Raw genomic sequence first — 25,273 nt, 5'->3', positions numbered from 1 at the left:
CAGTGAAGGGAAATGTTCACGCCTTGGATTATTATGGTTTGTGAAAACAGCAGAAAACCATTTCAACAGCGCACAGATAAAAAAATATATATTTATGCACAAACAAAATGGATTCAAATACATAACGAGGGGATATTATTTCACATGGGATTACAACTCATAATCTCGTGCAAAATGAAATATGAAAATATAAATGTAAGCCTTCATTTATGCAGTGTCACGTGTCCTCCAGGCCCGCAGGGGGCGCGCAACTGCGTCTCAGGTAATGGGACTGAATAACTCGGGTTAGAGCTGCAGCAGTCTGTGGCAGGCTCCAACCTGCGTCAACGTCAATAGAGCAGCAGGTGGAAGCATTAACACTTCCGGTTAGTCCATTTGGCTGTCACAATAAAAGCACAAACAAACGGTCTGTTTGATATATGTGTAGTGGGACGATGCTGTTAGATAAGTCTCATGATAAAGTGCATAGTCTGAAACAATTACATATTTAAATTTAAATAACATAATTAAAATATTAATATTAATCTAACTGTCATAATATTAAAATAACATTGATGACAGTACAATTATAATCTAACTTAATCTACTTTTAAAGCTTAAAAGTTTACATTTTAAGATGTTATGAATATTTATTAAATTATTTATTTATTTGCTTGTGTTTTAAGATGAAAACTACTTTTTACAATAGTTAAATTAAGATCTCATTACATTTCATTCAGTCTATTGTTAAGATAAGATGTCTTTATTGATTGGACGCCAAATTCACTTGTTGTTGCAGCTGCACAAGGACAGAAATAAGCAATAAAGGATAATAGTATTATACATAAGAAATGTAATTTATCCATTTAAAAAAAGGTCATGTAAAATTAAAATAAGATTAGAAAAAAATCCAGCTTAGTTGTAACAAAGATTCAACGTGTCATATAGTGGTTGCATCACAATATATTTTAAAATAGATTTATATTTGTTAAAGAAGTGACAAGTTTTGACCTTTATTTTGTTTCTTGTTTTTATTTGATTATTGATAAGATAAGACGCATTTATCGAGCGAATTCAGTTGTTGCAGCTGCACAAGGACAGAAATAAGCACAGATTAGAGAGAAACTAATAATATTATACATAAAATAACTTGGACTATAAAATAAAAAGGTATTTAAAATTAAAATTGATTGATAGAAATGTTTATTTTGAACATGTAAATAAAACTAAAACAAAACCAATAAAAATAATAAAAAAGCAAAATGATTGCACCATTGCAGGCAGACAAAATAATATATATATAACATATTCGAGAAGAAGTGGGAAGAAGTTTAACTTATTTAATCACACCCCTTCTCCATAATTAGTTGTATTTAAGGATTTATAATATTAAGCATTCATAATAATCACAACTTATTTTTACTTCATAACAAAGATCTAAATTCATTTCAGCATAGCTATTTATAATTTATAATATATTAATCACCCCTTATCTTTACTTTATAACAACATATAAATTAATTTCAGCACATTTATTTTGAAAATAAGAATAGATCTTATGTTAATTATGTGTTATTTGGAATAAAAGTTCATAGGTGCACAAATCTGGTTTCACATAAACAACAAACACAATGTGTCATGTAGTAGTATTGCATCACTTTTATATATTTAAAAAATAGATTTATATTCGCTCCCAGTTAGAGCTTTAAACCTTTTATTTTGAAAGTCCTACCAGAAGCGCGAACACGGTCGCTGCCGGTAACTTAAATGTCCGAAGCACCAGACGACACATTTAGCCATCAGTTTGCCCTGAAATGGAAACACTTTGGGGGATGTATGTGTACGCTTTAATGAGGCAAACGGATTCTGTTTGTTTATGCGAGCAGCTGAGGCGGAAAACAACGCGCTGAAAGTGGAGTTTTCTGTAGGGAGTTACCGACGGTGTAACGAGGATTTGTGTTCACCGGACAGAACATGTTCTGAGGTGGGCAACGGTCTTCAGTTGGAACATTTAAGCTGTTTTCCTCATTAACGTGTTTTATGAAATGGACACTTATCTTTGTCGTGGTAGCACAGTAATGGCGGCAGTTTGTGTCGGTATGTGTTACATTACAGACTTTATTAGGACATATCATCATTATTAATTAACCTAGCTAGTCCTGCATTTTGTCAATTAGTTAAGGGATCATTTATTTTGACAACAATGGCTACTTTACCTTACTGTTACTAATGCTTAAAAGGATGTCTTTAAAAAAGTTTATTTTGACTAAACCACTGTCCAAAATCCAGACGTATTCAATCACATCACAGGTGCCCTACTGTTTGTTTCTTTATTTATTTACTGTTTGTTTATTTATTTATTCTCTTGATCATATATGTTATAATATTTTCTGGTTTCTTCTAAACCTTGGTTAAAAATCTTAATGTATATTTATATATATATATATATATATATATATATATATATATATATATATATATATATATATATATATATATTTTAAAGGTTGAATATGTAGAATTAATTTATATCTTGGTATACAGTTAAGATAAGAGGTCATTAATATATTAGAAATCATGAATAATATGCTGAAATCAATTTAAATATTTTTATGAAGTGAAGCTACGTGGTGATTAATGGATTATAAATTCTAATTTTTATATATACTGTATATCATTTAATACTACTAATCATGGAGAAGGGCTGGGGTTTAATAAGTTATTCTTCCCACTCCTTTTTCGAAAATGTGAATTTAATTCATTTTAAATTTGTATGTGTTTGTCTATTTTTTATGATTTTCTTTCTGCCTGCAATGGTACAATCATTTTGCTTTATTATCATTCTTTTTTATTATTGACTTATTCATAAAAAACATTACAATCAATCAATATCTGATTAAGATCGGCGTATGTATAATTATTTGCGTATTTAATAATCACCAAGCCACAGTCAATCATAAAAAATGAAAAAAAACGGTAAAATATCCAGTGGTTTTCAGTGTGAAATGTGGAAAATAAAGCAAAAATATTTGATAATTTGCTCATGAGCTGCAACAAAAACAAGTTTGACAATCCTACTTAATAAATATCAAACAATGAATTGAACACCAACATGTTTCTCAGTATGTTTACAGCCTGTTTTGCCTATTATGATGTGTCGATGAGCTAAAAGCATCCCCGTCGTCTTCCCTCACAGATGCCTTCTTTTGACTATTTGGATAAGGTGGAGCTGTTTGTGCGGGGAGGCAGGCGTCCGGCAGACCCATCGAAGAGCTCTAAGAAATTAACCAGAGCCAGCAAACACTATCACTATAAAGGTAATGTCAGAGCTACACTGGCAGGTGAAGCACAGAGATGCTTTTAATAAGAAGACATGCTTTCTAATGTATAAGAAGTTCTTATACATTAGAAAGTGTTAGAAAATGTTTTTCTCTATATGAGCACCACCAACAAGCATATATTCATTTAAATCTCATATCTGAAAAACTGGACCAACAACCCACTGTCTGCATGGTGCCATTGGGGTTAATTTGGGTAAAACTGACCTTTTTAAATGTAGTATACAGTGGACGTTAAAATTAGAGAGCAAGGAGTTAATTCCTGATTTATTCTGAAATGTTGTTATTTTTTATGTTTCATAATTTGATAGAATATCTGCTGTGGCTCTACCACTGCTGTGCTAGCATGTTTTTTAAACTAACTTATGCACAACCAAGGATTTTCCAGAGATTCTCTATAGGGTTTAGATCTGGACTCTGGGCTGGCCATTTCATAGTTTCAATATTCTGAGCTTCAAGAACTGCTTCACCTGTTTTGCAGTGTAACAGGGGGTATTTTCTTGTATGAAAATGGCGACTGATTGGGAGACAGTTGTAGTGGAGGTGTTGCATGTTGCTGAAGGAGGTTCACATAAACATTTGCATTCACCCTGCCATGTAGCTGTACAAGAGGCCCAACTCCTGCTGCGGAAAACATCCCCCAAACCATGACACTTCCTCCTCCGAATGGAACTGACTTCTTTACACACTTGTATAGGTTCAGTCTTTCCCCAGACCTACGTCCAACATCATGTTTCCATCAGACCAAAATAAACTGAACGTCCTCTCATCACTGAAGTTACTCTGGACCAGTTCTCCTCTGTCCACACAACATGCTCCTCAGCAAAGGCAAGTCTAGCCTTTTTATTCTTTCTGCTGATGAGAGGTTTGGTCACTGCAGAGTGGGCTTTCACTCTAAAAAGTCTTAAACGGTGAGACACTGTGTGCAGAGACAGATCCTTGCCCTGTTCAGCACTGAACTGGCGAACAACTCCAGCTGCAGTGTTGATTCCCCATAGAGAGTCTTCTCATAATCCTGTCCTCTCATGCACTTGTTTAACGAGGATGACTGGCCTTTTTGAGGGACTTAAAGAATCTATGTCCTTGTAAATTTCAATATTCTTGAAATCACAGGATGTGAACGCCCATCCTCTCTGACAGGGTCATCCCTTTGGCCTTCATCTGGAAAACCTGCTGTCTCATTAGACGTAAAACGACGTCAAAAATGTAAAAAAAGGATGCAACTGCACTTAAGTACCTTAAAATTGCACTAAAGTACAGTACCTGAGTAAATGTACTTTAGTTACTTTCCACCAAACATGATGAAAATGACTGACTGTAGTTGCTCCGTCCTCCAGATGGCTGTCTGTGGCGTACGTACCGAGGGCGCCTCCTCCGCGTTGTTAGGAGCGATAAGGAAGTAAGGGAGCTCCTGGTCCGTCACCATAACAACAACAACCATGCAGGGCGGGTCCGGGTAATAAAGGCGATAACAGTAAGTTTAGATGATTTAAGCTTTTTGTTTTGCTTTTGAATCTATTTTTTTTAGACATTTTGCATCTTTTTTTGGTGGTTTTGCATCTTTTTTAAGTCATTTTGCATCTTTTTGTGATGGTTTTGCATCTATTTTTAATAATTCTGCATGTCTTTTTCACAATTTTTTGTCTCTATGTGTTTTTTTTGCATCCCTACAGTAATTTTGTCGCTCTTTGTGGTTATTTTTGGTCATTTTGTATCGTTTTGTGATGGTTTTGCATCTATTTTTTAGTAATTTTTCATCTTTTTGTGGTGGTCTATTTTATACATTTGACATTTCTGTCGTCCTTTTGTTTCTTTCTTTGGTCATTTTACATCTATTTTTAATTGTTTTTTGGGTCGGTTTGTTTTGTCTCTTCATGGTCTTTTCGTGGCCCTTTGTGGTCATTCAATCACCAGAGCAGAAACAGCAAAATGATGAAATAAAAAAAGTAAAGGATGTAGGGACACAACAAGTATTTCCTCCTCTGTCTCGTCAGATGATGTATTACTGGAACGGCGTGTCGGAGGCAGTGAAGACCTGGATCCAAGCTTGTGCCGTTTGTCAGAGCCGATGTCCCGCCAAACCGCCCGACACGCCCGCCCTCTCCTGTCTGGCCTACGGCTGCGACGCCTCCAGCTATGTTCACCCTGAGCTCAGCTTCCACAGGTCGGACGCCACATTTACAGCATTGTTTGATAAGTTAAAACAACAAACAAAACAGTTTGGTCTAATTAGTACCTGAAATAGGGGTTCCTACAGGTTCTGGAAATCCTTGAAAACACTTGAACTGTAATGTGGTGTTTCCAAGGTTTGCTCTGCCGTATGGTTTGTATCCAATCCTAAATTAATTTAACGCAACACCCTTCCATAAAGTTTCATGAAAATCAGGCGAGTAGTTTTTCTGTAATCCTGCTGACAAACTGCTGATCCGAAAACATGGCGTCCTTTGTGGAGGTAACAACACGCATGTCTCAAAAACAGTGTATTGATTAATGTGCAAACAATGATGAGACATTCATTTTCCAAAAAAAAAAAGAACCCAAAGGATGTATAATCTATGAGAATAAAATAGGGCAGAAGATGAAACCTTGCGTGACTCCTCAGACTCTCCTTCTGTCCTGCTTCGTCTCCGGTTCAAACAACCAAACTCTGTCCGGCAGGTTTCCTAAGGAGGCGGAGCGACGGCGGATGTGGCTGGTGGTGGCTCAGAGGGACGAAGGCTCGCTTCGCACAAACTCCTACCTCTGCTCGAGACACTTTGACCCGTCCTGCTTCATGCTGAGGGAGGAGTCTCTGCTGACTCTATCCCCAGACGCCATACCCACCATCATCTCTGTGACGGTGCAGGAGGACGAGGTAAACCGCACATACAGAATACATAGTTGGGAACCATTTTTTTCAATTACTCTTTGACTGACAGTCGCACCTTGCAAAACAATGACGTGCAACAAGGAGTTATGGCAGAGAGGAAGAAAGGGTCCAAAGATGACAACAGTGCCACTTCAGGGCGTGTTCTACACAAATACACGATGTGTGCGATGAATGAAAAGACAACGACACTGTGATCAAACTCAGAGAGAGGAGATTTACTGCAGAAAATGTGAATGCTGAACACTTAAAGCTGAAAAGATGGCACTGAACTGAGTTTTTGAACAGTTTTAACATGTTTTTCATACATTTTTTTCCACAGAAGCACCAAACAGCATTTGAACCCTCTGATCACCAGTCACACAAAGGCGTACGAGTGACAGTGGTCGCATTATTTGAAGAGAGAAGCAGGGTTCACACCATCAGAAACAGAGGCAACTTTGAAAAGTGATCATTCAAAAATACCACGAAACACACAACCCATCGGTTTCCCCAAAGTACTCAATGATTTACATTATTTAGTCAATCAGTTGCAAAGTCATAGTGTTAATAATAATAATAATAATAAACTCTATTTGTATAGCACCTTTCATACATGAAATGCTGCCCAAAGCTAGCTCTTTACAGCAGACAAATTACAAATAAAAGACACTAAAAATCAAATAGAATGAGAATAGAATAAATAGAATGCAATCCTCACATGAATAAATCCGACTTGATAATACTAGCAAGAGTAAGATAAAAAAGGTCGACTTGTCAACCTTGGTTAAAAATCTTAATGTGTGGTGTAGATGGGCTTTCACTTCCAAATTTGCGCACGTACTATTTGGCTGGGATCTCTGTGGTTAAAAACAATGGAATGATAGGAGCCCTGCATGGCTCCAGATTGAAAAGGTTACAAGCAGCCCACACTCACTCCCTGCTTTACCATCACTAATTAATAATATTCAATTTAAATTTTATTTATTTTAAGAATATTAAGAATAACATAATTGTAACTCAATCACTTCACGCCGTAAAGATGTCTGGGTATTTAGAGTATTTCTATTCACTCACCAATAATACATAATCGTCTTTTTCAACCATCCTTAATGGACAATGGCTTCAAAATTTGGTATTACAAGGGCATGCATAGTATTGAGGACCTGTATGTTTATCCAGAAAATTCGGGCTGACCAATAATAATTTTTTGCGATACTTGCAAGTTAGAGATTTCACCCGTAAAAGGTTTGCTAGCATTCCTGCACTCTCCTCTCCTTCCTGTTTGGACTCCCTATTAAGGGTCAACATGCTGAATAAGAGCAGATATCATTCATTTATTCCTGTATCATGGATAGCTGCAACCTCTCCATTTCACATATTCAACAACAGTGGGAAAATGACATGGGGGCTCAACTGTCTGATGAGGAATGGGATATGGCTCTTACTAGAGTCCACTCTTCTTCTATATGATCCAGACATTCTTTAATACAGTTTATAGTGTTGAACAGATTTCACTTTTCAAAAGCTAAATTAGCGAGGATATTTCCGAACGTAGACCCGCTATGCGATAGATGTAAACATACTCCAGCTACTTCCTATCATATGTTCTGGTCTTGTCCTAAACTAGTTCCTTTCTGTCCATCCTTTTTTGAAGTTATCTCTAAGGCTCATGCTTATAACATCTCACCTTCTCCATTGGTTGCTGTTTTTGGTTGTTTTTCTGATACAAGAGGGTCACAGAGGTTTACAGAGGGTCATTTCCTTTTCCTCCCTATTAGCTAGACGCTTGATCTTATTTAAATGGAAGGCTGCTACTCCTCCATCACACCACCACTGGATTAGGGACGTTATGCAGAATGTTAAGTTGGAAAAAATCAGATGTACCCTCAACGGATCCATCAGCAGATTCTACAAAACCTGGGATCCTCTGATATCTTATGGAAACGATTTACCGGGTCTGGAACTGGATCTCTGACTGTTTATACCTGCCCATGGTCGGTCCTGTAATAAGGAAAGTTAGGTGCACCTTTCCCTTTTTAATAAAAAAAAAAAAAAGATTTTATTTTTTATTATTATTCTTTTTATTCTTTGTTTATTTATCTTATCTTATGTCCCTCTGTTGTCTGTGACAAGTTTGTCAGGTGGTTTTGGGGTTTGTTCTGTCTTTGTCTTTTTCTTGTTGGGATTGTTTTTATATGGTTATTTGTAAAATAGAGAATATGATTGTTTTATATGATAATTGGAAAATTACAAATAAAGTGGTCAAAAAAAGGGGGGGGGGGAGAAATGGCGGTAACGGTAACGGCTAATGCTAACTGTCAGTCAAACTCCTCTACAATCCTTGTTTTTATGGTGTGATTTGCTGGAGGGGACGGGTTCAAACAGGCTCAAACAGACTCTGGTCTCCTGTAGGCTACTGAGCCTGGTCTGACCAACCTGCTAACCCCACTGCTGGAGTTTTTTGTTGTTGTTGCGACTACGATCTTGAGACACTAGATGGCGGTGTTCTGCTCATTCTACATATTCAACCTTTAAGATTTTTAATCTTTATATATATATATATACACACACAACATTCTCTACCAAAAAAACAGTTAAAATTGGGTAAATTTTAGTTAGAGTTAGTTAAAGGCTAAAGTGAAGATATAAGTTTTTCGCTTTCTTTTAAAATTCTGTAGCGAGCCGACCTCTCTGATATCTACAGTATAAATGTAGTTTAAAAAGCTGAACATTTTGACACTTGAATGGTTCCTGCAGCTTAAAGCATGGAAGAAGAAGAGTAAAGATTCGGATAACAATGCTTTCAGTGGTGACGCAATACTAGAGAATCAATCACAATAAAACAGTTGCGTTGATGCTGAAAACCTGCGAAAATCGACTTTTTTCATCAGGAATCATTAAATGTAATAGATGAGGAATTGCAACAAAATGCATTCATTCTCATCCCATTATTCCCATCATCGTATCATCTTATCTTCAGGTTCCTGTCCCTTCAGACGATGACTTCCTTCACTCTAGCACGCTGGAAGAACTCCTCTCCACTACCGATGCAGCAGAAACCGCCAACCCCTGTGAACCGGCTTTCGATCACTCTGAAACCCCCGTGGAGCTGCAGGAGCACCAGTACTGCCTCCCACTTCCTGATCCAGACTCAGACATCCCCACAGTGCTGGAGGACAAGAGGAGGAAGACCGTCATCGAGCCGACCTTCGTGGCTTACAACCAGGTTGCCAGGTAGATCTCCTGACCACCTCATTCATACGTGACATTTTGTTTTGATTTTGCACGTGTGAAGTGCTTTTGACGTTGTATGCTGCAGGTACCTGAGCTACAGAATCTTGCCAATGCAAAGCAAGAGAACCAGAAGTGCCCTCAGGCGGATGGCCAAGCGCTTTGGCCTAATAGGTGAATAGAAAGAGCGAGAACACACAGCATCACTCATTTAGTCCTCAATAAAATCAGATTAAAGGAATTAGATATTCCTTCTCTGTTTCAGATGGAGTGCTGATGTACACGCGAGTCTCTCCCCCTCTCAGAGTGCCGCGCAGCAGGGAGGAGGTTTGCAGGATTACTTACACTGTATGATGGAGCAGTATGATCACGTTTTTTGGGTTCAGTGTTCTGTGTGGTCATTTTGTTTCTCTTTGTGGTCATTTTACATCCATTTTAGTTGTTTTTTTTGTGCTGGTTTTGCATCTATTTCTAGTCATTTTGCATATTTTGGTGGTGGTTTTGCATCTATTTTTAGACTTATTACATGTCTATGACATTGTTTTGTTTCTCCCTGTGGTCATTTTACATCTATTTTTAATAATTTTGTGGTCTTTTTCATCATTTTTTTTCTCTGTGTTTGTTTTGCATCCCTATAGTATTTTTGTCTCTCTTTGTGGTCATTTTTGGTAATTTTGTGTACACTTGTGATCATCTACCATCACTTTGGGATCATTTAGTGGGTTTTTTTCAGCGACATTTTATGGTTGGTTCAGTAAAATCCTCTGACTGCTCCTTGCTGCCTCTTTGATTCGCAGGTGAACTCGATCCTGCGGCAGTTCCACGACCACCAGGGTCACTGTGGCCAGGGCATCTGCCAAAGAGAGATCACTAAGCACTTCTACTGGGCCAGCATATCCCGAGACCTAGCCCGCTGGATCTCCAGCTGCCACACCTGCCTCAACAGAACCAAGAGGAAGTGGCTCCGCTGCAGCGTCTCGTCCTGCACCAACTGCTGCGGGCCGGTGGAGAGAGGCCTGGGCCTCACCTTCCATGAGTAGGAACACATGTCTTCTGATTAACCCTGAGAGGAGGAGCAGTGGTTCAACGTGTTCTATACTTGTTGTAATATTTCTTCATCCGCCTTTACCTCCAGGTTTCCTCTTGACAACGTGCCGCTGCTGACTCAGTGGTTGAAAGCTGCCGGTCGTCCTAACTGGCATCCTCGACTCTGGTCGTCCGTTTGTTCGACGCACTTCACAGAGGACTGCTTCGACCGCAGCGGGGAGAAGGTCACCGTCTATCCAGACGCCGTGCCCACACTCATGGTCCACGGAGACTCGCCGGTAACGCTACAAAGTTACTTTCTTGCACATCATAATTAGTCAAATGACAGCCGCTGTGGTGTAAAACAAAACTCCTGCACAGTCGGTACAGATTTAAAAGCTTCAGTTCTTTTCTTTGCTCCACAGACTTCGTTCAGAGGTCCGACCCAGCCTGCTGCAGGGGAGGAGGTATGTTCTGACTGGGGCGATCAATGAGGCCTTGACAAATATTATATGATGCAGAACAGCAAAAACAAAGGAGTTGCCAGTCTAATCAAATTCTGATGCCTTTTCAACAAAAACTTACGTTTGTGTGACGCCCTGTTGTGTTATTGAACTCACTATTGTACTAGCTGACGGTTTAATATCTCTGGAAGAAGAGTGACAGCGAGAGTTGTGAGATGGGATCAGGAGGGACAGTCTTCCTGTCGGAACTTTCGCTACGCTACATTTGAATCATGTTGCACCGTAACATTTCCACCTTAAATTGGTGCTGAAAAGTTCACCAGAATGAAGGAAATGAAGTGTTCGATGCTCAAAATTTCTTTAGGGAAGGACCCCCAGCTTAATATACTACTGCTTAAATGTTGAAAAAGAATTTCAGCTTTTTTGTCCCCGTCCACCCCTGACTGCACTGCATGTATGTGAAAGTACCTGTGCCTATGTGAACAGGCCTATTTTGCAAAGTACGATGCCGTGGAGCTCTACCTGAGCAGACGAACGTATCCTCCCAGACTGAGCTACGTAGAGAAGAACACCTTCAGGAGGTTCTGCAAGAAGTTTCTCATCAAAGGTTTGTACAAACCCGAATCCAAGGCTCAATCCGGACTTAACGGCACATGCAGATACGCAGACAGATATGCAGAAAATGCAACCGTATCATGGTACAGAAATATGTAGAAGAATGGGATGTAGAGATCATCAAATGCATTTTATTATTATTGTTATTGTTATTATTATAAAGCTGTGCAGTGTAATTCAGAATATGAGGCCTTTGCGGCTTAAAAACAACTGCAGCAATCACTGTGATCATGATTGTAGTTGTTGCTCAAAACAGACTTGAGGCCCGTCTCTATCTGCGGCTTTGCAGTCTCTCACCCTCGCAGACTTTGCATGACGAAAGTGAACGCGTCACAGTACGTTCAACTGTGGTCCAGAGTTTTGGATTGAGCCAAACCCTAAACAAATGTAGAATAAATTAAAGGTCAGAAAGTTTTTTGTTTTTTTAAACAGTAAAATACTTGACGTTTACGCTGCTTGTAGGTTTACGCTACAGCTGCAAGTTTACAACATTTACTCACGTTACCGTGATAAGGTTGTTTTTTGTGTGCACTTTTTTTGAGTATTTTGAAAAGTCGGTCATTTTACTTTTAACCTAAATAGCCTACTTTTTTATCACACTTTGCTTGTGTTTGAGACAGTTTAAGATAAATGGCAAAACATCATCATGCATTTAATTCCTGTAAAAATCCCAACAAACAAAATTGCAGAACTGAATCGGTTCAGTTCTTTCGGTCAGCATGGTGATTTAACCCGTTCCCTTGTCTCCCAGACGACGAGCTCCACATAACGATGGGCGGTCGAGTGCGTTTGGTTCTGAGGAGCAGGCAACGAGTCGAAGCCGCTCTGACGGATTATCACAACGAGCTGAACCACCTCGACGTCAAGAAGTGTCTCCGACTGCTCAACGAAAGGTGAGGAATAAATCACATTTGTCTGGATAACATGAAACTTTATTGATCCCGCAAAGACCCAAACACATCATCTCATCAGTTTTATCACCTAGAACCAAATATTTACGCCTGTTTCTGCCTATTTTACAGAAAGATGTGTTAAAGGCTTGCACTCAATTGTTATGCTTTTAAATCGGTTTAGCATAATGTTATGAATCCATTTTGTACCATCCTGATAAGGATTATCCAATGAAAACTTTATTAAAGAATATTTTACATTATTATACCTAGAATGTATTACATGAACACTGAGGAAATAAAGAATACATACATGAATAAACATCCTGTTCAGTATCAGTCAATTGCTGACCAATTAAATCATATATAAATAAAAAGAAATTAAACAGCTTTAAGACACCATTTTTAAATCACTCCGAGCATTGTTTTTTGCATTATATGTTCTGTAAAAAAAGTTTTCATACTGATAGATAACGATATGTCTTTAATAGGCGAGTATCCAGCTAAAAAAACACAAAATAAGCAGCCCATGATATCATATCATCAGGTACTTCTGGAAAACCATGAAACCTGATTTGGTGCAGTGGATCAACAGCTGCTGGCAGTGCAGCAGCAGGACTCAGAAGAAGAAGAAACCAGACAACCAAACAGAACCAGGAGGATCAGAATCACGTCTGGAGGCACCGCAGACTTCTGAGGATTTAGACAGGTGTGTGAGTTTCTGTCCGTTACTGGAAATACAGTGCCTATAGAAAGTCACGGTACCCTTTTGAAATAGTCACTTTTTTTTGTTTTACAGCCTGAAATCATAAAACATAAAAAAAAATAGATTTTTCCTGCGTGATTTACACATTTTGCCTTACAACATTCAAGTGAAATGTTTTTTTCAAAATTTCTGAAAATTAATGGAAAATGAAACATTAGAATAACAGGGTTCATTTGCAGCCTGAAATGAAAATACATTAAAAATAGATTTTCCTGCATGATTTACACATTTTGCCTTGAAAATGAATTAAAAAAATGAAAAACTACACTGCCTTCTGCTACAGCCATTTTTCTGTTGCCATTTTTCTGTACCCCAGTTCCTATGTTTTGGTGAAAAGTTGAGTCTCTTGGCCTTGTTTCCACATCTGGGGTTTGGCTTTTTGGCTGCAACTCTTCTATGAAGACCACTTCTGTCCAGACTCCTCAGGACAGTAGATGGGTGGACCTGGGTCCCACTGGGTTCTGCCAGTTCTGAGCTGATTGCACTGCTGCACATCTTCACATTTTGAAGGGAAATAAGCTTGATGTGTCTTTCATCTGCTGCACTAAGTTTCCTTGGCTGATAACTGCAACTACAATCCTCAACGATACCTGTTTCTCTGTTCTTCTTCAAAAAAGCTTGAGCAGCCCATCTTGAAACCCCAGTCTGCTTTGAAATCTGTGTTTGGAGAGACTGATGCAGTATTACCTTGTGTTTTGTTGTTGTGCACAGTCTTACCATGGTGTATGACCTGTGACATGAAACTGTCTTACACAACCTCACCTCAGTAGCCTTTTTTTAGTGTATATATATCAATAAATTTAAGTTGTGTTTATGAGAAATTTCTAAATTGAGTTGGTGTAAAGGTTTATCGTTTATTTTAAATGATCAAAATTAAAAAAGAGGGGAACTGTTATCTATATTTTTGTCAAAGCCCCCAGACTCGGGGCACCCAGCAGCTCCCCTGGTAGAGCAGGCGCCTCATATACAGTGGCCCAGGTTCAACTCCGACTTCTGCTGGATGATTAGCTGTACTATTATAGTTAATAAAGTTTGTATTTCTTTGTGTACTCCCTCTTATTCTGTCTCTGCCTGCATCCTGACAGTGGGAAGGATGGCGATGAATACAGTGATGGCGATGAAGATGGTGGCGGGGATGTTGATGAAGGTGGTGGGAGTGTCTGTGATAAAGAGAGGCAGCTAGGAACGAATTCAGAGGACAGAGTGGTAGGTTTGTCGCTACGCATTTCATTACTCTATCTTTACTCTCTAATGGGCGGCAGTAGCTTAGTCCATAGGCAGCCCCCTCTCTCTGATATCTCTCCATTAATTGCTTGTATATAGGTCCTGTTTTTGCATGTGTGTGTATTTCGGTCCTGTGTGTGTGTAACCTGAATAATAATAATAACAGAGTGGAAAAAATGGGATTTCCCTTGCGAGATTAATAAAGGAATTCTTCTTCTTCTAAATCTGTCCTAACTGAAACACAGAGAAAATAGTTAACTTTACTGTCATAAAACAAAACACACTCTAGTCGATTGTAGTTGTTATTCTTAAGATTAAAAATACTGTGCAATAAAAAATAAAAGACGACAAGCAGCACACAAAAAACTAACTAATAAATAAATAAATTCATGAAAAACAATATGGGGGGAATGAGAAGAAGAGAAAAAAAATAAATGTTTAGTTTTGTCCTCTGAATCCAGGAGAACCCGTTGCCGCTCCAACCTGTGACTCCTATCAGCCCTCAGCCCAGAATCCCCATCCTCCTCCACCTGAGAGCTCCCATCAACCTCCAGCACAGAACTCAAATATTCCTCCAGCCAAGGTCTTCTAACGTCCCCTTAGTAGCCAGACTCTGGACCACCAGGAGAGGAGCCCCTCCACAGCCTGAAATCCAGAACGAGACAACCCACTCGGACACTCCAGTCCCCGTTCAGGAGCTGACCCGACCTCAGGACCAAGAGGAGACAAGCGGCTCTCAGGGTAGCGCCAGAACACATCACTATCTCAAAGTCCAGGACGTAACTCAAACTCTCTCCGGGTCGCAACCTGAGCTCCCAGCAACGCCCCAACTCCCACAAGCCGCCAGCAGTCAAAGCAGGGGACTGAAGAGCCGGAGCCACGGCAGCGCGAGACGCCCGGCCAAGAGAAAAAGAGACCTGGAGGTGACGTCCTTATCTAAGATCGGATCCAGATGTGGCCTGGAGCCCGTGTTGGCCCCGAACACCAAACCCTGGCCCATCTTCACCCCGGCACAGACAGCTGAACCCCTCCCTGAGGCGGACAGGTACGTATAAACACTGCTCCCACCTTGTTTTCCTTTAACCGTCTCACTGCACGTGTTGACGACTGCCGTATGTTTGCATGAGCAGCACTGCTCCCGTCAGGAGGCCCGGGACACTTCAGGCCCGGACCGTCATCCAGCAGTGCAGTAAGGCGAAGGTCAAGATCAAACCAGCACTGGACGGGGACGAAGCTCAGTGGGCGGAGGTGAGCGTGTTTGTTCTGGTCATTTATTTGTATTTATTCTGATCTATGTTAGATCTGTGAGACGTTGTTTTTAGTTTTTACATTTCTCCCGCATTGCTTGGACGTGCAGTGGAAGCCGTGGACAGCCATTTGCTGAGGAACAAACTTTAAAAAAAGTCAATTTCCTCTTTACAGACGCAGCAGAGGTATGTCTGCACCAATCAACTGTCCAATCTTTGGTGTCCGATCAGTGTGATTATTAACTTAAAAGGGGGGGTAAAGAAAAAATGGGATGGATGGAGCGGTTCTATCCACAACATTTGACGATAGAAAGGCAAAAAATAACTTGTCCTAATGTGCTGAAGGTGAAACGGACTGCTTGGTGGAAACGTAGCTTGAGGATGAATCGTCATAACTTTTGTGATCCTCTGACTTCATACTGAGTCCTTTGTTTTATTACAACTTCATTTTATGATAATAGTGTGCATGTTGTACTTCACTGTATCTCTGTCCTCAGATCCAGGAGGGAATGGTCGTGTATGTGTGCTTCTTCCACGGAGCCACTGAGGACGTCACTCATGAGATGGGTGAGATGTGTTTCTACTCTGCAGGCTTCACCCTGTTAACACGTTGTTATTATATTCTGGTTAATAATTCTCAGTCAACATGTTATCTTATTTCATAGTCTTATTGCCAGATGCATGCATGATATTTAGATTTAAATGGAAATTCCGGCGCAATACATCAAATAAGCCATTGAGACATTTTCGTGTATGAACTGTTAACGGAGAAATCCGGTAGAGTTGCTAAGAGCCAGACGTGGCTAACACTGATTAGCACGGGGCAGTATGATGAAGGCATTAAAACGTCTTTTTTAACCACTAATACTGCTCAAAATAACAGCAAACCTCTGCAGCATCATGAGAAGAGTCCCTACACACAAAACAAAGCACCAATGGGCTCCTTCCTTTGGGATTGACTTTGGTGATCCACTTGAATGGACTTTAATATGAGAGGAGCTGGTACAGGGGCCAGTAGGTCAGTCTTTAAAACATTCTTTTAATAAACTCTGGGTTCACTAACTACGATGTTGGTGCTTTCTTTTCTGTGTAGGGACTCTTCTCATGCTGCTGCAGAGGTTTGCTGTTATTTTCAGCAGTATTAGTGGTTAAAAAAGACGTTTAAATGCCTTCACCGTACTGCCCGAGCTAATCACTGTTAGCCACGTTCGGCTGTTAGCGACTCTACTGGATTTCTCTGTTGATAATTGTTACATGAAAAAAACTGTCTCAATGGCTTATTTGGTGTATGTAAGTGCCAGAAAAGGCCATGGGATGATTTTACACGAAATTAAAATTAACTAATTAAATTTCACTTTAATTTAGTGAAGGAAAAGTGTATTTTTGCAAATAGCTTCTCACTTTAACCCCTGTATTGTGTTATATATATATATATATATATATATATATATATATATATATATATAATAATGTTAAATATTCTTTAATAAAGTTATTTGCTTAGGGAAGCAGAGTGATATTGGAACAAAATATTTCCATGTTGGGCTCATTTCATTTTTCACAGCTTATCATCTCACTGGAAGTCTCTGCAGCCTCTCTTTTATCTTTTTGTTTTCTGTGATCTCCTCAACAGCTCGCAGTCTAATGACCACCAAACTATTCCGAAAAGACTCGGGGCACTCAGTTTCCGTTCTCGACCTACCTGGGAGCGTTTTATTTATTCCACAGGACTCCCTGCTCGGACAGCCGGTGGCCAAGAGGAGGATGCAGTACAGAGGCGGGTGTGAGCCGTGGCGGGGCGCCCAGCTCTTCTCGAACCTGGTGTCCGCCTGCAGGGACTTCATGTGCGGCTCTGTGAAGTGCACGAAAGCGGGCGCACAGGTGGAGCATGGAGTCTGCGGACAGAAACAAGAGGTTGTCCTGAACTCTGCAGAGCCTCTGACGCTTCTGCTGGAGTTCTGAAGTGAAGTGCCTGAATGTTGAGGTGGGACGGTGGACAGTTTGTTGATCAATTTCGCTCAGTCTCACTGTTTTGGTCGGTGCTCTATGGACGGTGTGAGCACAACAGACTGCAGTTCACTAACAAGGCTATGAAAGTTGCTCTGAGGACCTTTAAAGGATCAGTCTGGTGTTCTTTGTTGTTTGCAAAGTGTAATAGTTTAAAGAACTTTTGTTCATATTGTTTATACTGCATAGTAAAGAGAGAAAATATTAAATAACTATTTCTTGTAAAACAACTTTGATTTATTAATAACATTTGTTTGTAAAAAACAAGGAGTTCAAAACAGGAGCAGGACCAAAATAAATGAATGATATAAATCACTTCTAATGACTGCTGCCCAGAAACTTTTCTGCTCTGACTCATGAATATCTCATCTCATCTCATCTTCAGCCTCTTATCCGGGGTCGGGTTGCGGGGGCAGCAGCTCTAGCAGGGGACCCCAAACTTCCCTTTCCCGGGCCACATTAACCAGCTCTAACTGGGGGATCCCGAGGCGTTCCCAGGCCAGTGTGGAGATCTAATCTCTCCACCTGGTCCTGGGTCTTCCCCGAGGCCTCCTCCCAGCTGGACGTGCCTGGAACACCTCCCTAGGGAGGCGCCGAGGGGGCATCCTTACTAGATGCCCGAAACCACCTCAACTGGCTCCTTTCAATGCAAAGGAGCAGCGGCTCTACTCTGAGTTCCTCACGGATGGCTGAACTTCTCACCCTCTCTCTAAGGGAGACTCCAGCCCCCCTCCTGAGGAAACCCATTTCGGCCGCTTGTACCCGCGACCTCGTTCTTTCGGTCATGATCCAGCTTTCATGACTATAGGTGACCATAGGTGAGGGGAGGAACGAAGATTGAGCGGTAGATCGAGAGCTTTGCCTTCCGGCTCAGCTCTCTTTTCGTCACAACGGTGCGGTAGAGGGACTGCAACACCGCCCCCGCTGCTCCGATTCTCTGGCCAAACTCACGCTCCATCGTCCCCTCGCTCGTGAACATGATCCTGAGGTACTTGAGCTCCTTCACTTGGGGTAAGGACTCATTCCCTACCTGGAGTAAGCATCCTCCTGTTTCCTGCTGAGAGCCATGGCCTCAGATTTAGAGGTGCTGATCCTCATCCTAGCCGCTTCACACTCGGCTGCGAACCGATCCAGTGAGTGCTGAAGTTCACTGACCGACGATGCCATCAGGACCACATCATCTGCGAAAAGCAGAGACGAGATCCTCAGCCCACCGAACTGCAACATCAATATAAACACATAAATACTTTAAGGAAACGAAAAGACGATGAAAGAATAAAAAAGAAATACTTAATTGGTTTGTTACATGGTTTGAGGGAAGTAGCAGAAAATAAATCTCAAATTAAAGAATAATTGTTTTGTTTGTTTAAAACCATTATGATTGTAATTAATACACACAATTTGACCACCTTCTTGTTCAGGAGGAATACCGTCTTATTTGCTCAGGTTTCCTTCCCCCTCTTCAGTCTCCCTCCCACACGCAGTTAGAAAAACCTAAAGTGCTCACCGTATCCGAAGCGTCCTGAGCTGAGGAAACAACATGGGGATCCGTCTGCAGAGGCTGCCGCTGGAGCGGGTCTGCTCCATGTCTTTAAGAGTGATGGCCACACGCAGCGTCAGCCTGCTCACGCTGGGCAGGATGGTGGTCGTGTAGGCGGCGAGAGAATTACCAATATCACTATAAGCAAAAATAGCAATATGGGCCCTTGAGAACCAGTGTGTCTGCAACAGGCCGAGCAGAGGGCCTGCATCTTAGCTGTGTAATGATAGCCATACTTGTCATTTATTTATTTTTACATCAGCGGTTATTGTGTTGTTTGTTGGTTATTGTTGTTTTGTTGAGCGTATTAAAAAAAAAAAACAATCACCAACAAACAAAATACACAGGAAGTAAGAAAACCTATAGTACCGGGTACTAGGTGGAGAAGGGGCAGGAATTAATAAGCTAATGCTTCTTCCTACTTCTTTTCAAACATACAAAGGGTTTTAATGACTCGTGCTTCATGTGTAATATATTTTTCACATGTTTGAAATAAAGCATTCATTCATTCATTCATAGTGCCTGGTGATAGGGACACAATATCTACAGATAATTATATTAACATAAAAGTAGATTTAAAAGACATACTTCTGGGTTTTAAAAGCTGCTGGACACTCAGCGTCAGTGTTTACTAAAGATGAACGTGGTAACTGAAAGAAGTAAATAGAGTAATAAAGTATTTCTCTCTCAGTCAGCCTCTGTCTGTGCTCGCTCTCTCCTGTGGTTCTTTACAGCTCCATAAACCTAGTTTGGACTTGTGTACTGTGTTACATATGAATGATAATATCACATACACACTTGTTTGTGTTATTGGTAAGTATGAATACTCCAGCCTGTGCTATTATTACGGTACTGTTTTATCCAATGCCTGCTGTAACGAGAATGTGTTGATGAAGGCCACCGTCACTCCTCTTGCCGGTATCATATGCGGGAAACTCACCAACCTGGCAACCCCGGGCCCCCTGAGAGCTGTCAATCAAAGTCCCGTGGCTCCGCCCCCAAAGTGTCAAAACCTTTCACTCCACGAACATAGACTCCACGAGCGAGTGAGAGCAGATCCCGTTGAGCTCAGCGGTTTCAAATTTGCTCGCGATGGTTAATGTCTGCGCACTCCCACTGTCACAGGCCTGGGACAGATCCAGGATGAGAGGACCAGTGTCAGAATGTCCCTCCACTGGACCTCAGTAAAAATGTGACTGAATAACCATTTCATTTAATAATTTGATTAAATAGAAAATACAAATTATATTAATATCATAGGAAATTGCGTGATTTAATTTAATAAAATGTAATGGTTTAATTTAATAAAATAAAATGTAATGATTTAATTTAATATTGAATTAATTTCATAGGAAATTGCGTGACTTAATTTAATTAAGATTAAATTTAATGGTGGGTGCAATCATTTAATTATTCAATTGAATATGTAAATTCAATAGAAAATGAATGTTATTGAATGAATGATTTAATAAGTTGATTAAATGGGATATTTAATGATTTGATTTAATAAGTTAATAGGTAATGTCTAATTGAATTGAGTTAGATCTGCATTTTTTTTAATATCTAGATTCTAAACTGCCTTTATTGAGTTATTGTACTTGTTTTATATAAATGATTATTTTGAAAGTTTGTGGAACACCGGTCATACTGGAGTGAAAGCTTTTCTCTCAGGAGTTGAACATGTAAGAAGTCAGTTCACAGTTGTGTAAATCAGAATGCAGACCAACAGGTCTAGTGAACCAGCACTTTCTATAATGATCTTTAAACGTTATGTACTCGCTGAACTGTGTTTAACTTCAGCTGTATATAATGTTATGGGTACATTAGATTCATGGTACCAAGGCGGTATATAAAGGTCTTAAAATAGTGTCAGGTGAACACATTTTGTGTTGAAGCAAAGGTTAAAATAAAGTCATTAAGTGTTGTTTAAAAGCTGTGAAATCATGAACCACCACATAACGTGTGAAAATGATGTAGAGCCGAGTCTGTACTGAAAGAATAGATTTACACAGAGCTGATGAAATATATTTTAATCTGTCCATATGTTGATGTAAGTGACAACATAAATTATAATAAATCAACAAAGAAAGCCCCAGTAATCTGAGTGAACAGAGAGGTTATCAGTCGAGATCAAAGAGCAGTTAGTAGAAGGTGGAAAGATCCGTTCCTTTTTTGATCAACCCACTTTTCCTACATTTCCCATGATGCTATTGTAACCCTGCAGGGAGTCTAAAGTCTGCATGTTTCCAAATGAGCATGTTAAAAGGTCAAAGAAAGTGCAGCTGTGGGTTTAACACGAAGGTAAAGAAAGAGATTATGACCATGAAAGAAAACAAAAACCCCTCATTCTCAACCCAAAAGAACATTTCTTTTGCTACTGAGATCTGTTCTTTCTGCAATTGCCACTCAGTAAGGAAGCGTTTGCTCTTTAATTCTGAGAAAACTGGCAGCTGATGAGACTTTTAATATTGTTTTAACACTTCTGAGAGACATGAAGTGTTCGGATGTGTCGGTAGAGGGATTTTGTTTCAGCTGGACGGAGCCAGACGAGCTGTTTCCCCATGTTTCCAGTCTGCATGCTGAGCTGAGCCCAGCTGTAGCTGCATATTAACCCTGCAGACATAAGATCGCTCTGGAGGCCACTCAATCAACGAGACGGTCCCTGTTCAAGCCCCGAGAGGCAAACTGCATTTTTATTCTCGCACTGTCATTTTTCGACGTTTCTCTCCTGTGACAAGAGGGAAATTTTCTTCCTCTGGTTCGTCCTGCTCTCTTCTAAATAGGACTGAGAGCATTCAGGTTTTCTTCTAGTTGAGTTTGAATTAAAATGCTACCTAACTTCCCAGCACGCATTAACATGTGCTTTGTGTTCAGAGGGAACAGAGACGAAAATAAATAAAAGAACTTAGAAGAAAGACCCTGGCTAAATAAAAACCCTCGCTTGTCTCTCAGGGCTTCCGTACTCTCTCTTTTCACATGTCTAATAAAAACAAAAATACCCCCCAAAATACTAAAAGAAAGATGCTGAAAAAGGCTGACAGACAAGAACAGTTGGTCAGAGTTGCTCCCTTACAGTCAAGCTGCAGAAAAGCATCTGCTGAATGTCTAAAAAACGAAGAACACAGTGTGGAAATGAAACCGTGTCCTTGACAGTGTGACGTTTCCAACACACCCGGAGGGAAATAATAACCGTAGCCCTGGTAGTTCAAACATTCATAGAGCTTTTTCTACAATACACAAGCATTTGGACTTTATCTCTACACAGCTCGTAAATGGGAATAATTCGCCAGCTTTTTTGCAGCACAGCGCCCACCGCACTTTTCTGACTTATTTTGGTGTCCCGGGAGTCTAACTGCTCCACCAGAGGCCCAGAAACACTCACAGTCACTTCAGTAGTCATTCATCTTCATTCCAAGGCAGACGCCGGTGTTTGTTTGAGTTCTCTCGCTCCGCAAAAAACACCCTCATCTTTGTCCGTTTAACAAAAACCCTCCCTTTTCGTCTCCCTTCTACTGTGACGGCGAGAACGTCAGGATCATCCACCCGATCACGAAGTAGAAGAGGAACACCGGGTACACCACCAGAGCCTTGCGGTCGGGCGGCTGGCTGTCGGTGAGGAAGGCCGTCGAGGCGAAGGTGGACCAGCCGAAGGACGCCGTCACCACCACCAGCCGCACGGCGAAGCTGACCGTCCCCGAGCCGGCGACCAGGACAATCCGGCACACGGCCATGGCCACCGTCAGAGGCATGATGCAGTATCCCAACACGCACAGGCTCTGGAAAAAGGAGATGGTGCCGCCCAGCAGCTTGGAGTTGAGGGTGATGATGATGGAGCCGAACCAGACAATGACAAAGACCTGGACGGAAAACAAGGTCAGCGAGTTAGTGGGAGAGATTTATCGCTTTACAGATGTTAACAGTTAAAAAAGATGTAGTGGAGTAAATATAACAGACCAGAAAATAGAAATACACAGAACAAGTACTTGGAAATTTAACTGAACTACAATACTTGCCTTGAGTAAATTTACGTAGTTACTGAACACCACTTTGTACAAGTCCCTCTACATTGTCCAGCTATAGTACGTGAGTTACTGTACCTGTTACTTTCCACCACTAAATACAAGTTCTTTGAAATTGTAAATAAAGAAGTAAATTTAGCCTACATAGTTACTGAACACCACTGAATACAATTACTTCAACACTGTACTTAACTTGAGTACTAAATATACTGAAGTACAAGTTCCTTTTAATTGTACCTCCAGTACTTGTCTTGAGTGAATTTTGCCTACTTAGTTACTTTCCCCCATTGATATAGTTTCGACATAATGTTTGAGTAAAGTACTTAAGTACAGTAAAAGTACTCAGTCCCTGTAGTAAAAGTACTCAGTTACTGTAGTAAAAGTACTCAGTCCCTGTAGTAAAAGTTCTAAGTCACTGTAGTGAAAGTACCAAGTTCCTGTAGTCAAAGTACTCGGTTCCTGTAGTAAAAGTACTCGGTTCCTGTAGTAAAAGTACTCGGTTCCTGTAGTAAAAGTACTCGGTTCCTGTAGTAAAAGTACTCAGTCCCTGTAATAAAAGTACTCAGTCCCTGTAGTATAAGTAATCAGTCCCTGTAGTAAAAGTACTCAGTTCCAGTAATAAAAGTACTCAGTCGCTTTAGTAAAAGTACTCAGTCCCTGTAGTATAAGTAATCAGTCCCTGTAGTAAAAGTACTCAGTCGCTGTAGTATAAGTAATCAGTCGCTGTAGTAAAAGTACTCAGTCCCTGTAGTATAAGTAATCAGTCCCTGTAGTAAAAGTACTCAGTTCCTGTAATAAAAGTACTCAGTCGCTGTAGTAAAAGTACTCAGTAAATTACTCAGTTGCTATCCCACCTCAGCGAACTGCGGACCCCCCTGGTAGTGGCTGTCCACGGCGCCGCCCTGCAGCAGCAGAGCCAGGGTGACGCAGAGCAGCAGCGGGCCCCAGAGGTCCCAGTCCCGCAGCAGAGCCGTGCTCCTCTTCGGGTACAGGACGTGGATGAACTTGTTCCCCACCGCCCGCAGGTCCCGCAGGATGGTCTCCTTCACGGGCTCGTCGAGCGTGGAGAACTCGTCGTCCCGCCTGCTGGAGGAGTTTCCCATGGGCACAGAAATGTCCCCCTCCACGGGGATGTCCTCCGAAATGGAGACGTCCGACAGCCCGGCGAACGGTCTGCTGGCCTCCTCCGCTGCCGCCATTTTACTGTGGAGGTTTCAAGTGACTAAACGAGCCTTTGTTGGTTTACTGAAGGAGTTCAGACGACAGCAACAGAGTCCATTTGATAATTATTAACACTAAACAACACACTGGAGCTACAGGTGTGGAACTAAACCAGTGGATTCGGGTCCAGTTGGTCCTGCTGGTGGGTGACAGTCTGCTGCTCCACGTCAGCTGGGGATTGTTTACTTCCGCAGGACGTGAGTGACGCAGATCCTGCTGGTGCGTTCAGGTACACCTTCTTCTTCTAGGTTTTTTATGGCGGCTTGGAAACGACTTTTAAGTCTTAAGTCTTCTGAAATGGCCGCATCTACCGGATGATGAAATGAAATTTAAATAAAATAAAAGATTTAAATAAAAAAAAACTAAACTAAACCTCTATATTCTTCTTATATTTCCGGTATTTCCCAAGAAGATAAATATTGCCCTTTACCCCACATGTCCTGAGTTAATTTGTCCTATTTCTTTGATGTTGCATTTGTTTATCTTGTAAAATCATCCTTTCTTGCTGCTACTTTGGACAATTAATAATTACTGTCTTGATTATTACAGTGCTCACACACATTTCAGGTACACCTCCTGAACTTATTTTATTTTATTTTAATATGTGTTTTTTAATTTCTCAATCTAACATCTAGTTTGGCTAAAACTTTAATTCTATTCAATACAATTCATTTCAAAAAACTTTATTTGTCCCTGGGGGGCTATTCAGGGCACACAGAGCAGCAAATAACGACAGTGCAACTATACGAAACATTTTAACCTAACACATAATATATCTATTTTTGTATTAAACCCACAACAAACATTATCAAAAGATATGAAAAGGAAATAAAAAGAAAAGAAAGGAGGACTACACAC

The 25,273-nt window shown here is 40.6% G+C and overlaps 2 protein-coding genes across 2 annotated transcripts; one reads left to right on the top strand and one right to left on the bottom strand.

Annotated features, from left to right (window-relative positions):
* The first annotated feature begins 1,773 nt into the window (after positions 1-1,773).
* LOC310954404 (uncharacterized protein) lies at positions 1,774-17,752 on the top strand. The gene is made up of 19 exons (XM_083923841.1): positions 1,774-1,963; positions 3,176-3,296; positions 4,655-4,791; positions 5,312-5,481; positions 5,976-6,171; positions 9,146-9,399; positions 9,485-9,570; positions 9,662-9,723; positions 10,194-10,432; positions 10,532-10,721; positions 10,848-10,889; positions 11,373-11,493; positions 12,253-12,394; positions 12,939-13,100; positions 14,243-14,363; positions 14,843-15,426; positions 15,512-15,629; positions 16,126-16,195; positions 17,262-17,752. The coding sequence occupies exons 1-19, from the start codon at positions 1,856-1,858 to the stop codon at positions 17,588-17,590; spliced, it is 3,252 nt and encodes a 1,083-aa protein (XP_083779967.1). The 5' UTR covers positions 1,774-1,855; the 3' UTR covers positions 17,591-17,752.
* A 3,446-nt stretch (positions 17,753-21,198) lies between these two features.
* On the bottom strand, positions 21,199-24,581 carry yipf6 (Yip1 domain family, member 6). Its single transcript, XM_083924710.1, has 2 exons — positions 24,049-24,581; positions 21,199-23,032 (listed from the first exon to the last, which is right to left on the bottom strand). The coding sequence occupies exons 1-2, from the start codon at positions 24,391-24,393 to the stop codon at positions 22,685-22,687; spliced, it is 693 nt and encodes a 230-aa protein (XP_083780836.1). The 5' UTR covers positions 24,394-24,581; the 3' UTR covers positions 21,199-22,684.
* Between the last annotated feature and the right edge of the window lie 692 nt (positions 24,582-25,273).

This window comes from Echiichthys vipera (assembly GCF_963691815.1).
Source record: "Echiichthys vipera genome assembly, chromosome: 12".
Classification (NCBI taxonomy): Eukaryota; Metazoa; Chordata; class Actinopteri; order Perciformes; family Trachinidae; genus Echiichthys; species Echiichthys vipera.
The sequence above is the reverse complement of the archived record's forward strand: the minus strand, read 5'-3'. Positions and strand labels throughout refer to the sequence as shown.